At 37.9% G+C, this 15469-nt stretch overlaps 1 protein-coding gene across 7 annotated transcripts in view; it reads right to left on the bottom strand.

Annotated features, from left to right (window-relative positions):
• Kiaa0825 (KIAA0825 ortholog) overlaps positions 1-15469 on the bottom strand; it is a 393509-nt gene that overhangs the window by 264140 nt on the left and 113900 nt on the right. For all 7 annotated transcript variants that reach the window (XM_076927051.1, XM_076927050.1, XM_076927055.1 and 4 more), the window contains 2 exons: positions 14965-15155; positions 11311-11493 (listed from right to left, as the gene is read on the bottom strand). In XM_076927051.1, the coding sequence (XP_076783166.1) occupies positions 11311-11493; positions 14965-15155 (374 nt within the window). The remainder of the gene's footprint in view (positions 1-11310; positions 11494-14964; positions 15156-15469) is intronic.

Below are 15469 nucleotides of genomic sequence, written 5' to 3'. Positions count from 1 at the left end.
GTCACTTTTTTAGGACAATTAATCCATCAAAACAACAACAGAAACACACACACACACACACACATACACACCACTCAAACCAAATATCAAGAATTAGGATCATAATGAAACATTGTAGAATAATCCTTACCTAAAGGAAGGTATAGTTATGCCATTATTATTTAATTTTAGAAATTCATATTATGAAATTTGTCAAAGATAAATGCCCACATAAAGTACAATGAATACAATCTATGTCTCTTACAACTAGTATTCTTGTATTTCATAGTTTTAATTAACCTATATTCAGGTAAACACATTTAATATGAAGTATATTTTTAACCATATATATTAGAAAATAGATATAAACTTACAATTAACTTTATATGTTTATAATGGCCCAGAGAGAGTTTGCAAGAGGAAATAAATTGAGAAATAGATTATTGTGATTTAAAATATAGAAAGCGTTGTCCTGAATATCTTGTCTACAACCACCTTTTGGAAATGACTAATATTTTTCTAAGGTGGCTCAAATTCAACTATAGCTCTCGACTTAATAAGGAAGGATTTGATACACAATTACTTAGTAAATAAACAGCTTGGCTAAATAAAATTTTATAACTAGACTATTTTATAACTATATTTTATATTAAATTTTATAACTATATTTGCCCACTTCAAGTCAAGAGTTAAGACTTAAAGACAGAATTGTTTGAAGCGGTACTTTCCATAAAATGAAGAAACGATATTGTCTTTTTAAAAATTAAAATATAATTACATCACGTTCCATCTCTCTCTGATGATGCAGGAATTGATGGATCATGAGGAGCTCAGCCTCAACAGATACTTCAGGTAGAGAGGGCAGACAAACTGTAAGGGCCAGGGGCCAGAAAGTCTCCTGTATCTCCTAGAAATGACTGCCCAAGCAAAAAAAGATTTCAAAAATGGCCATCTCAATGGAGAAGCTAGCGCATAAGGTAGAACCTGGTCAAAATGGAATACAACTTTGTTGTGAAAAAAGCTATCCCTATTGTCTCACGGCACCATCTTGCATTTTGTACTGTCATATTTCCTAAATTTGACTTTTCTCTCCCCTCGTTGTCTTGCAGAAATGGATTATCTTCAAATAAGTCTACTTGGGGGATTTTTTTTTTTTTTTTTTAGACATTCACGATATCATCATCTCCTTAAAGTCATTTTGGTTCAACTTCAGTAAATTCGGATTAGAGAAAAATTTCTCAAATAGTTGTCAAAATCAGGTATATATTTTGTTCAATGCAATCCACAGAGGGAGGCCAAAAGGCTGGTTCTCAGGCTCTTGGGCCTCCAGGCACTGCTGGGAGCCACATATGAGCTGAGAACAAAGTGAGGGCCTGTGGGCTCTTATATCAAGGGTTAGGTGCATCCTCTCCCACTTTGGCTAGACAAGGAGGCTCAGTTAAAAGAATGGGACCAGGGGCAACCAACAGATTTAGGGATAGCCTCTGCTCTAGTTGTTGGGGGAACTCTAGGAAGACTGACCTGAACATCTGCTACATATCTGCAGGGGAGTTAGGTCCAGCCCATGCTTGCTCTTTGGCTGGTGTGTCCCCAAGGATCCAGGTTAGTTGACTGTATTAGTCTTCCTGTGGAGTTCCTATCCCCTCCAGGTCATTCTATCTTTCCCTCCAACTCTTCCACAGGAATCCCTGAGACTCACAGCCAAACACTGGACGGAGATCAGGGAATATTGGAGTTTCATGTCTTATAATGCAGAGTTCAACAGCAGTAAGGGATGTAGATTGGAAAGGATTAAGGATAAGGACAATGACATGGTACTAGGTCAGTGCGATGAGCCTAAACTAGGAGACAAATATAATAAGTCCTAAATTAATAGAAAGAGCAATAGTCATCCTTTTTTTAATGACAAGGGGTTTAAGATGGCATGAGGGTGACAATAGGAGAGGTAGGTGAGTGGAAAGGAGTAGCCTAGAGAAACTCACAGAAATTCACTTAAGTTTAGTCAGAGTTCCGTGGACATTTGAAGTATATCTACAGACAGGCATAGTGTAGGAACTTGAGTTTCTTGGTCCAGTATATACAAAAGAAGTCTGATTTGAAGATACCCATGTGGAAGTCATCACACATGAGTGGATGAGTTCACCCACTGAAAGAGTGTAAGATGAAAAGATAGCCTAGGACAGATCTTTGGACCAGCATTTAAAGCGTGACATGAGAAAAAGAAGTAGCAAAACGAAACCACAGAGAAAAAAGAAAATCAGAGAAAAGGCAGGGAGCCAGGAGGAAATTATGTTAGGGAGGCTGGGTAAGAAGAGAGCCAACAATGTCCACAGCTGCAGAGAAGGTAAACAGAAGAGACTATGGGAGTTAGTCATGGCATGCATGGGAATGCCATTGTCCTTGTTTGTTTAGCTGGAGGGAGGGAGAAAAGAAACTGCAGTGATTGAGCCAGTGGTAGGACACACAGTGAATGGATCTCAATGGAAATACAACAGTGGGGGGAAAACGCTTCTAATACAGGAAAGTCAAGGGCATGAGGCATTAGGTAGAAGTTATACTTCAAAGATCAAGGCCACAGAATGGTAGATAAAATTTATTGGGAGAATAGTTGAAAAGTTGTTCTGTGGCTAAGAAAAGAGACACAATGATCAAAGGCATATCACAAGGTGTATAGGTAAACTGGGATGGAAACATTTATTAAGAATGGACGTGGAAAACATCCTACCTACAGTTTGTCATGCCTGCAGGATGTGCTGGGACTGGAGCCTAGTGTAATCATCATCAGAGAGACCTCAGGCAGCAACTGGTGGGAATAATTGCAGAGTCCGACAGCCAAATATAAGGCAAAGGTCAGGGAGTTCTGTGCAAGAGGGGGAGGAAAGACTGGAGGAGCCAGAGGGGTGGTCAAAGATATCACAAGAACACAGCCAACAGATCAACTGATCAGGATTCGAGTGGGCTCACAGAGACCAGGGAGCCTGTATGGATCTGACTTATATCCTCTACATATATGTTATGGTTGTATAGCTTGGTGTTCTTGTGGGACTCCTAACAGTGGGAGCAGTGTCTGTCTGTGACTCTTGCCTACCTGCCTTTGGGATCCTTTTCCACCTACTAGACTGCCTTGTCCAGTCTTGATTTGAGAACATGTGGGTGGTCTTATTGCAGCTTGTTATGCCATTTGGTTGATGTCCTCAGAAGGCCTGCTCACTTCTGAGGGGAGGTGATATGGGGGTGGGTCCAAAAAAAAGGGGAAGTGGAGGAAGGAAAGTCTGGGGGAAGGAAACTACAACCAGGATGTAATATTTGAGAGAATAATAAATAAATAAATAAATAAATAAAATATTATAAGAATTTATGTGGACTAGGGATGTAGCCTAGTGGTGGAGTAGTTTTGTAAAAATGCTGGGAAGCTTCCTGGATCCGAATAAAATGGGAGAGGGTATAACAAATGCATAGTGGCCTATATTTTCTCAGAGAACCACAAGGCTGTTAGGAAAACAGAATGAGGCAAGGTCAAAGAGTTGACCAAAGTTGAGAACAATTGAAGAAGGGGTTACTCAATAGTGTTGATACTGTAGTTGTCAACAGGTACAGAAAGACATAGGTGATGGTCTAGTTGTGGGTCCCAGTGTTGTTACAGGCCAACTGAAGTTGGGGGAAGAGACAAGCAACAACCACAAGCTAGGAAGAAGGTGCTGTTTACCATGGGACATACAGTTAAGGCTTGTTTAAAAAGAAAAAAAGACGGCGTCAAAGGCAGTGACAGAGCAGGATAAAGGGCTTATGAGGACTCAGGCGTGAACATCATAGCGTCTTCTCTCTGCCTTGAGCCCTTTGCATGCATTCCTATTTGCCCAGAAATGAAATCATGCCTCATGGAGAATGCCCTCTCCATCATGGTCGGTTGAGTCTATAGCATACACACACACACACACACACACACACACACACACACACACACACACACACACTACTTTACAAGTATTCCATGGCCATTCTACCTAAAATATATCTCTTATCACTGTCTCCTTATGGCCTTATTTCTCTTAGTTTCTTCTTAGAATTTAACTCTACTTCCAATCTTCCTTCCTTCCTTCCTTCCTTCCTTCCTTCCTTCCTTCCTTCCTTCCTTCCTTTCTTTCTTTCTTTTTTCTTTCTTTCATTTTTATTTAATCTTTTGTATCCTCTATGACCTAGGAAACAGTAGCTGAAGGTTATTCAGAAGCAGTAACTGTTACATATAGGAGAAATGAACCATAGTTTGGATCCTATTTAGGTGTTATTTATTTATTTATTTAGTTATCTATTTATTTATTTATTTTGGCAACTTACTTAAGCTTTGTTTTCCAGTTTGTAGAATGGGGATTTTACAATGTGGGTTCTATAAGCTAACGCTTATCAAGTATAGTCTTTCAGTGTCAAAAGAGGTTCAGAAAAGGCAAGGTACCTTTATGAGAAAACTGCAAGGTGCCTTTACAAAACAAAGGCCCACAAACATCTCAACACTGCTATGAAATTTCTAATAGTCTAAATAATTACCCACTTGCAATTTTATCATCAACAGCAAAAAAAAATATATCACAGGATCTAATAATAGTGGAATAATTAACTGTTGCCAAAGAAAACACAGTATTTGGCTGGGTGTTTCTGTCAGGCTCTCACAGATTCTTGGGCCTGGCAGTAGTAAGGTTATTTAACTGCACAGGATGTTATGGCAGATGCTTATGGTCTCAGAGGGGGTGTGATCTGGGTGAGCATTTAATTCCACAGCAAGAACCCAAATTAGTTTCATTATTCTGGAGCGTATAAGTGGGTGAAAATTGGTCTGCAAGCTCAATGAGGGGATGAGATTATGAATTTTCTATTAGATAACCTCTAATGACATTTCAGTATACAGCTAAAAGTGATGATACTCTGGATAATTGATAGAGAATAAAATATGACCCTAAAATCTATAAAGTCATATTTTCTCTAGCACATAATTTCTTTTATTCTTCTCTCATGTATTATATCCAGAACACCATTTCCCCTTCCTCCCCAAGGACCCCCATCCACCTCTCCTCCATTTCTATTTAAAAAAAGGTCAGGCCTCCCACAGACATCAATTAAACATGGTATCCAAGTTGCAATAAGACTAGGCACCTCCGCTCGTATTAAGGCTGGACAAGGCAACCCAGAAAAAAGAAAAGGATTCCAAAACCAGATGAAAGAGTCAGACACCCATGTGCCCGGTCTTAGGAGTCCCACAGGAAGAACAAGCCACACAACTGTAACATACATGTAGAGGACTGGGTCAGACCATGCAGGCTCCTGGTTGTACAGACTCGGGGACCCCCTATGAGTACAGATTAGTTGGTTCTGTGGAACGTCTTTGATGTTCTTGATCCCCTACACCTCATTCCTAAAATTCTTCCTCCTCTTCCATAAAAATTGCTAAGTGCTTTAAGACTGAGGAAGAATACACATTTTCTCTGTAGATTATAAGAATGTAAACTGAGCTTTGCTTAGGTGCCTTGACCATCTTCCAGCATAAGGAGCCAGGCCCCACTCTTCTCCTTCACTGTCTTTGCACTGGCCAGGCCACCACCCAGGACACTCCAGCCTAGATTCATTGTCTTTTGCTTCTCTGATTCTTATGCATGTCTTATCATTTTTTTCTTTCCCAACAAATAGACTTGCTCTTGGGCTTATGTAACTGGGATAAAATAAATTCAAGCCACCCCAGAAGTGAGAACAGCCAAAAGCTAAAAAGACTTAGCTGGATTTATACTTGGCTTGTGCCACTTGGAATTTGGCTGAAGGCCCTGCAGAGAGGTTCTCAGAATATGATGTTAACAGAGTGTACCTCCAGGATGGGATTAAGGCGTCTCAACAGAGGATTCTCTATGAAGGTGAAAGTGTCAGGTTCATCTTGTGTGCATAGCCTAGTGCCTGGGCCAGTAGACATATTCAATTAAAAATATCCAAGAAAAAAAACCACAATCTTGGAACTAGATTTAGGTTGAAACTGAACTAGAAATTAAGTTGAAACTATTCCATAACATAGGCTACTAAAGATGTGGGCCTTTCTGATGCCCCTATAATCACAATCAATCACAAACAAATAGACATCATCCAATTCAAGACTTCAAGATTTAAATTGAATTCAAATCACTGCTTTACTTTTTCATTTTAAGTGTCATTTGTAAGTTTGAGGCCAGCGTACCCTATGTAATGAGTTCCAGGACAGCCAGGACTAACCAGGGTAACACTGTCTCAGAAAAAAACCAAACCAAACCAAACAACCAACCAACCAAACAAACAGTAAAAACATGTTTTCTCTGGGACATACGATGTTTAAATGTAAGTGTCAAAGTAAGCCACTTAAAGTAAAACGTGTTTGCCTCTATTGCTTTGGCCCCTGACTTGCATCTCTCAAATGAAAAATAGCACTTTGATGTTAAAAAATGATGTCTTTAAGTTAAAGAATGACTAGCAAAATGCATAGTTCACAGTGGGTCCAGGGTATAAAAGAGGGATAAGTAGAAGTCGTCAGACCATGTGCTTAGAGGAGAGGATGATGAATTTTTGCTCATGTGTGTGAAGAGCATGCTGCAAGGGCAGGCTGAGCAGAGGGCATCTGGTGAGAAGAGAGGACAGACTGAAACCCGTGGACAGCAGAGCCAGCTAAATGAAGGTTCACCATACACGCTGTCTCCAGAACTAATGCCCAGCCATTTCCTAGGACCACACCCAAAGCTGTTGGATATTAAAAATGATACTTCAAGTACTGTTTAGATGGAGGCATATGAAAGGATCTACCTTATAGACAAATCTACTAGGATAAGAAAAGTGTCTTTGGGAATAATTTTGCATTATCAAATACATTCCCCCCAATTTTAAATACTTTGATTTCTTGTTCAATACTTTTTTTTCCCCCTCTAAGACAAGTTCTTGCTATGTAGCACAGGCTAACAAAAACCCTGCAATACACATGGCTTAGCCTCAGGCGTGTGCCAGGCTAACCTAAGTTCATGTTAGCAGCAATATTAAGATATATAATTCAATTATCACAACATTTACACGCAACTAACCATTTCTTTGACATTCAAGAATGTTTTTATCCAGACATCCACTAACTCCTCTTTCGACTCTCTTCTGAACCACTAGTGATCCCTCATAGACTATTTACAGATTTGCCTGTGCTTCCTGTTTCTAATGGATGGATGTCTATCTGTTTGTACTCAGCATAACGGTTTTGTGTTTATTGTTGCCGTGGCATTTATACTGTAGAACAGTATTTCTCTGTAAGTTTCTGCTGACTTTTGTTTATCTGTTCATGGGTGTAAGGACTTTTTCTACTTTGTGTACTGAGAAAAGTACTGCCATGCCCACTCCCATACAGTTTATATTTATATTTTTTTATTTATGGTGTACATATGTGTTTTCATCACTAGGTCATAAAATCACATGCTTAACATTGCACGCGAACATATGTTGTACCCAGCATTTTAAAAAGTTGCCAGTTTTTCTAATTGTGTCATTCATTCTTGAGATATGAAAAAGTTTTCATTGAAAATATGTTCTACTATGGGGAACTGTGAAATAATTAGGAAAATATATATATAGGCAAAGAACATAATCTGAAGGACCTAACATTAGCATGGTCTCTAAGTAGAACTATGGGTTATACTATACAGTAAGTAGTACTCTGGAATTCGGTGACGCAAAAGCCACATGAGTTATCTCAAATGAACTCCAACATGAATCTGGCTTAGTGTTGAATATCCTTCCCTGTTTCTTATGATTAGCTAATCTTCGATTGGCATATCAACACCTCTACGGAAATACCACTCCTTTATGTTATTACATGTTACGGCTGCCAATTTACACCAATTTTTTTTACAATTAGGAGATTTGGTATGGCGTATCAAAATGTGTTGGATAAGTAGTATTTAATTCTAACATTCAGAATTTATCAATCTTTCCTGAAATTATTTGGGGACAACTTAATAGATCACTGTTGTGGCCCTTGCACATAATCATGGTGGTTAGGAAGGCAACAGTGTTTTGGTTTTGTCTTAACAGAAATCAAGTTCATTTGTCTAAATTCATAGAATAAACACTTTTGGTGTGGGACAGTAGGGGCCTAGGAATTGATCTCAAATGCTTATATGTACTTAGGTGTCACACCTTTAGCCACTTTAGGAATTAATTTTTCACTTGGTATACAAACTAGAACAAACAGTCTACAACTGAACTTCAGTGTAGAAAGGCAGACGTGTGAATGTTTGTAGGGGAGAGACTATGCTTATGAATAACCACCTCCACAAAGGAACAACCAACATGTAGTTTGGAAAATTCACATAGGTGTTTTATGTTTCAGCAGATCTTTTTCCCTGGAGGCCACATCTAAAGCACACTTTTCACAACATTATACCAGAAATTCATGAGGGGAAGCTTAAAAAAAGAACACACATTTTTATTAGGTTTCATTTTTCCTGAAAAGATTTTTAAAATCCTATGTCCTTGCCCTAGGATTTAGTGATGATCCATTAGGCTCGGAATGAACACACTTTCAGCTTATCTGTCAGAGCCACTTGAAACAAAGGCAGACCCCTCCTTCCAAGGCATGACGCGCATGCCAAGTGATAATGGCAGGTACAGTTCATAAAAATTCAGTACATTTAACATCTTATTGTTATTTTCTTTCCCCTAGTCCTCAAAGCATATGGATTAATTTTTATCAAAAGCTAGAGATGAAGGCTTTTTAGAATGTTAGTAATCTGACAACTTCCTATCTCAGCCGTGTAAAGCAGCTCAAAAGTCAATAGGGTTGTACAGAACACACATGTCTCCCTCCTTGGCAAAGAAGACACTGCCTTAAAGAGTTCCCTTGTCGCAAAAATCAAAATACATTTCAAAGGTCTGATTTATATTCTGGTAAACCAACAAAAACTGAATCAACATGAAAAGATAAAAGTTGTGAATATTTTTGCACTGAGAACTATTGAAATCATGAAGATGCATTTAGGTTTTTGCTTGTCCATGAAAGCCACACAGGCCTATGTTTTAAATTAAGAAAAACTAGAGGCAGTGTTTAGGGAAAAAAAAATGGTCCATAATCTTGGTTGAAATTAGCAATTTAAATGTGCTGTGTGAGGTTACAAATGCACGAGTCACAGAGATTTGAGAACTTACATGGCTGAAATGTAGCAAAAGGCTCTAGGTTAAAAATAATGAATGTATGTTTCAATATTATTACTAAAATATGCAATCTGTGATTATTTGTTTTACAAATGCATTTGGGGGCTATATTCTTTCAATTCGTCTGTGACAAACCATGAAATTCAATATTGCTTCACCATGACCAATCCATGAAATTTGTCAGCTTTGTTCCTGGTTTTCACAAGGCTTTTTTCTGAGATGAACTGACCTATTGAACTGAGAGCAGAGCGACTTTCTCATCTACGGTAAATCAGTTTATTTCACTAGGATTTATTAGGGGCTTCAAATTTAAGCTTTTTATATTATAATCCATTTATATATAATCTCAACCTTATGGTGGTTTTACTCACTGTTCTTCTGCTCCCTGAAGGAGTTCTCTGCTTCTAAAACAAGTTCTCAGCTTGTTTTGCAAGAAGAAAGAATATTTTGGAAATGGCTATACTTCAAGTTGGAGTAGGGAAACTGAAAACAACGTTGTTAATTTTCTTAGAATATATTCAGAATAACAATGTTTTCATCAAGCTAATGAAACACATAGAAAGGAACATTCTGTCTAATTTTTAACCTAAGTAAAAATATATTAGGTAAACCTTTTACTATTCAATAAAGTAAGAATATATAATGATATAGTCTTTTAATAGAAAACAAACATTGGAAAGAATTTTTTAAAATTATCATTTTTAATTGATATGAACAAATCATGTTAGAGAAAATAGTAATTTCGTTGGTTATACATACTCTATAAGTTTGTTCATTAAAGTCTGTTCCATAAGGTCTATTCCAACATTCATGATATTACCTATAGGGTCAAGCTAACTTGCAATTCAAAGTAGACTGAAAATTTTATATTTTACTAACTTTTATTTGTAAGAAAAATATTTTATTTTTCTAATACAACTACAAATTTTCTCCTACTTTCCATTTCTAGTTAAGACATTGAAAGCTAATATTACAACCTATGCCAGATTTATTGAAAATATGAGGCCATTAAATCCCTTTCAGATTTGAGCACATTTAGATTTTAAAAAATATATTTATTAAAATTAGATCCAATTACATTATATAAAATATGAAAACTACTGAGGCCCAGTTCCAGGAGATCTGACAACTTCTAGACTAACAGGCATATGTATACACGCCTGCACATATATACATAATTAAAAATGAATCTTTAGGAAGCTAAAAGGTATTATACACACACACACACACACACACACACACACACACACGTCTGATAGATTGCACTCGAAAGGTGAGAGTGCCTGGCACCATGTGGAAGCCCATAATCCCAGCACTTGGAATGTGGAGATAGAAAGATTTCATCTTTGAAGTCAGTAAAGGCCATATAGCAAGAGTGTTTCAAAAACCAGAAAACCAAAAAGGTGAAGCTTAAAATGTATTAACTGAATTGGACCTACAGACACAAAACACATCAGAGTGATTAAATAGCTTTGAGAATTAATTCATGTTCAGTTTATAAAATATTCCAATTTATGATATTAAGAATATACTTGAGCAAGCAAACCTTTGCCATTCTGGTTAAAAGGGAGCAGTAAACTGAGCTGGGGCTAGGCACTCCTACAACTTGGTCAAGAAATATATGGCCAAACATCGGACTGAGCACAGGGACCCCAATGGAGGAGTTAAGGGAAGGACTGAAGGAGCTGAAGGCATTTGCAACCCAATAGGAAGAACAACAATATCAACCAACCAGACCCCTCCTCCAGAGCTCCCAGGGACTAAACCACCAAGCAAAGAGTATACAAGGTGGGGATCCATGGCTCCAGCTGGATATGTAGCACAGGATTGCCTTATCAGGCATCACTGGCAGGGGAGCCCTTGGTCCTGTGGAGGCTCGATACCCCAGTGTAGGGAAATGCCAGGGCACTGAGGCAGGAGTGGGTGGGCAGTTGGGGGAGCACCCTCATAGAGGAAGGGGTGGGTAGGGGGGTTGTGGAGGGCAAACTGGGAAGTTTGAAATGTAAATAAATAAAATACCAATGAAAAATAAAATTATCTCAAGGAAAAAAAGAATATACTTCAGAGTACTTTGTATTTAATATAGAGTTCAGTAAGCAGTGTGACAATGACTCGGTTAAACAAAATGCATCTGATACTTACTTATATAATTCAGGTAATGGTGACGTCAGAATTACTAACGTTGTGAAGAGAGTATTGCAATGAGTATGAATTTTAAAAATTTTATGGTTGTTATACTTATGAGGATTCAAAATTTCCTGTCCAGAAGCACAAATTGACCATAACATGTTCTCAGTGCATATTAAGATTGCTGTGATATCAAGTCTGTTGGAAAGAGAGAGAGAAAAGTATCATTTTAAATTAAATAGTGGTTTTGCTAGCCATATACTTCTAATCTGTGTCTCTAATAAGCTTATGTAAGAGTGGAGAGATATGGTTGGATATCAGAGATATCTACATAGATACACCCAAACCAAGAAGCACCAAAACCACCATTGAATGCCTATGGATGGCCATGACATTATGGATGTCCCGTAATGTCGTTACTTTTAGGAATGGCAAGAACTGCAATGGTGTTCTAGCAATGGTTTGAGGTTTGTTTGTTATGATTTAATATTTTTATATTTTTAGAACTTTATAAATAAATGCTGCATGAAAATATTCCTGTACCTCCATCCTGCTCCAATTTCTCCTGTGCTCTCTTTCAAATTTATGATCTCTTCTTTAATACTTGTTACATATAGGAATATTCTTCAAAAAAAGAATACTTGCTTTGTACTATCAGAAATCTCTTCCTGGAGAACAAAAGCTGGTCTTGAAATTTTGTGAGCAAAATAGGAGCTCACACACACACACACGCACGTGCACACACACATGCACCTCCCCCACCCTACCACACACAAACAGAATGTAGGTCAAAACTTGGTAGCGGAATATGTATCCATTTCATCCACATGTAAACCATCAGAAATAAGTCATAAGGTCAAGTAACATGTTCTTCCTGAGAGAGGGAGGGAAGAAGGCATGACAAAGTACAAATTGAAATGCCTATATACTCAGAAATTCCTAAAATTATATTTATTTCTGAAAGAAGACTGCATTATTTATCTTACTCATAAACATTTTACTTCTATTGCTCATATGTTTTTTGTTTAAGTTTTAAGTACATTTTATTGTAATCAACATACATGGATTGTACAATTTTTGAGGTCTAATATATCAACCCATGAATACAACATAAATAGAATATGTAAAATATATATTATATATTAGTAACATGTAACTCATGCATAAATCATATACATGTTATATGGAGACAAGTAGACTATAGTAACTAATGGTAATTATCATCTCAGGAAGCCTTGATTTTAGCTTTATTTACTTGTAATTGTTTATAGTTCTATTCCAAGATAAACACACACACACACACACACACACACACACATACACACACATACACACACACACACACACACATACACACATACACACACACATACACACACATACACACACACACACACACACATACACACATACACACACACACACACACACATACACACACACACACACACATACACACATACACACACACATACACACACATACACACACACACACACACACACACACACACACACACACATATACACACTCACTTTGATTTCTACAATAATACCTTCATATTAACCTTTCAAAATAAAGAAATGAGAAGTTGTAATTCTAAATTTGCATACCACTTTTGTACAATCATTTAGAACATAAGCCAATGTCTCTATAGTACTATTAATTAATTAAATATATAATTTATTTTATGATCTGACAGTAAATTCAAATTTGATTTTTACAAATATCTCATAATGATGGGCCACATAACAGCCAAAAGTGATTTATGGTTCCTTAGAAAGAGAAGATATTCTTTCCTCAAAAAAAAAAAAAAAAAAAAAGAATTTTATATCTATTTTTCAAAGTTCAATTGTTTTTTAAGTTCCATTTTATTTTTTAAACAGTTTGATCACTAAATAATTCAAAACAGCCTTTGCAAAATACTGTATGTATGAAACATTGTTGCAGGACCTAAATGTCTTCAAATCACAGTGTGCTTTACAAGAAGAGGCTCTTAGGAAATGAGCAGTCCTCCTGTGTCGAGGCCCGAGCTGCACCACATTTGGGGGCTAAAATGTTGGAACCTGCACTGCCAAAAGCCTTGGGGGCTAAATTGTTAGAGCCCACACTGCCCCAAACTGCTCCCGTCTGCCGTCTGCGGATAGGGGTTCAATAAGAGAGAGAGAGTGAGGACGGATGCAAGGAATGGAGACCCGACAGTGTGTGATTCAATCTCGTTTATTCTTCAGTCTCTCTTCTTCTCTCCAAGTCCCTAGTTCCAAGACCTAATCCTAGTTCCAGTTGTTAGTCTCTTTCCCAGTTCCAAGTGTCTAATGTCTAATGCCTAGTGTCTAATTCCAAGTTCTTCCTCCAAGTGCCTAATACCAAATAATCTGTTGCTTTCTTCTATCTGCCTCTCACCTATAATGTCTCATTTCTAAGCCACACCTTTAAGTCACGCCTTTAAGTCTTGCCCTTAGGTCTTGTCCTTAAGTCACACACCTTTAAGTCTCACACACCCAAGGGAAAATCCTGGGTATCTAAAACAAGATGTTATCAGAGTGTGCTCAGCTGTTGTAGGCTATTGTAATCAAGTCTCTTATCAGGGTATATGGCTCAAGATGGCTGCAAGGGTGATAGCCGCCTTCTGATGTTCTGATGGCTCCCCGAACTCCTGCCAAAACTAAAGACAAAGGCAAGTCTCTGATGTCTGTGGGACCCTTCTAAACCAGGGTTTGAATCGCATTACACCAAGTGTGTATAAAACAAAAGCCTACTTCTATGTAGCTCACTGTTATTGGTAAGCTCATTTGCATTATATTCACTACCAAAACACTAGAATTAAACTTATATTCAGTCTTTTTATCAAACCTAGTGTCTTTTGCTTCTCATTTTCTACAAATTCCCATTTTCTTCAGTTGGCTTTCAGCAATATAGAGATGGGCAAAAGGGAAAACAAGGGGAAAACCAGGACAATAAACTAGAATATGTTTATTGGGTTTTTTTTATTTTTTTGGTTTTGTGTGTACGTGCGTGTGCGTGGTGTGTGTGTGTGTGCATGCGCACGTGTGTGTTTTGAGGCAGGATTTCTGTGTGTAGCCCTTGATGTCCTGGAGTGCACTTTGTAGACCAGGTTGACCTCAAACTCAATGATCTGCCTGACTCTATCTCCCAAGTGCTGGGATCAAACATGTGCACGACCATGGTGGGTAAGTATGGGTTTAAAACAAAGTAGTTTCTTTACCAAAAATAGTTACTCCGTTGGAAAAGTATAGCAACTAAGTAAATAACCAAAACAAAACAAAATGGAAATGCTAAAATGCCTTGGTTGCCTAGGAGCAGGAGTCAACTTCTTGTCTCCACTGTTGCTTAGTTGCCGATTTCTCTGCTCTAGGGCCTTAATTTGCTCTTATCTTATTGTGTATATTTGACTTAGTCACACATGGGAACATTTCCTACAAGCAAAGGGGCTCACCTGTAACTGTGAGGTGAAGGAGCAGGAATATCATTCAGTTCCAAGTTCTACTTTCCTGCTTAAATGACTCAGATTTAAGAATGGGTACCCTCTCCTCTCAGATATTACAAATGCACTAAACATCCACGTTTTGTCTCGAGCATCAAAACCACATTCTGTTTTACAAGTTGATCTCGAAAACAGTCTCCCTGAAAAGAAGCATCTTTCCTTACCTTATCTGTGCAGTTCTCTTAGGACTGGGGTGGGCCCGGGCATATCTGGAGGCAAGCAGACCCAAGGATTTCTCCAGCAGCTCTGCTAGAATCTCCTGGGCCAGCTTAGGGGGCAGTATGGTCCAGAGATCATGATGCAGAGCCCAGCTGAAGTAATGCCACATCTGGATGGCGAAGGAACATCTTTCCCCCTGGCAAAATCATCACACATTAAACAACAGAGTAACATCTTCCAAAATGTCAGTGTTCTTCCTATGAACCTAATTAGTTCAGGCTGAAAGGAAATCATTGGAGAGTCTGCCATACTAGATGACCAAGAAAGATTTTAGATAAGATGTTAAACATCCCATTGACAAATGAACATATGTTTTATTTCACTTACAAATCAATTATTCTAGTGTAACTCCAGACCACAAGCATTTAACCTATATCTTGATCTACCTGCCTTCTACAATTCACTGTTAAGCATCAGCTTTGTAGCCATTTAACAAGTCATGCTGATTGT

Source organism: Arvicanthis niloticus, chromosome 29 (genome assembly GCF_011762505.2).
Source record: "Arvicanthis niloticus isolate mArvNil1 chromosome 29, mArvNil1.pat.X, whole genome shotgun sequence".
Classification (NCBI taxonomy): Eukaryota; Metazoa; Chordata; class Mammalia; order Rodentia; family Muridae; genus Arvicanthis; species Arvicanthis niloticus.
This window is presented reverse-complemented; position numbering and strand designations above follow the sequence as displayed.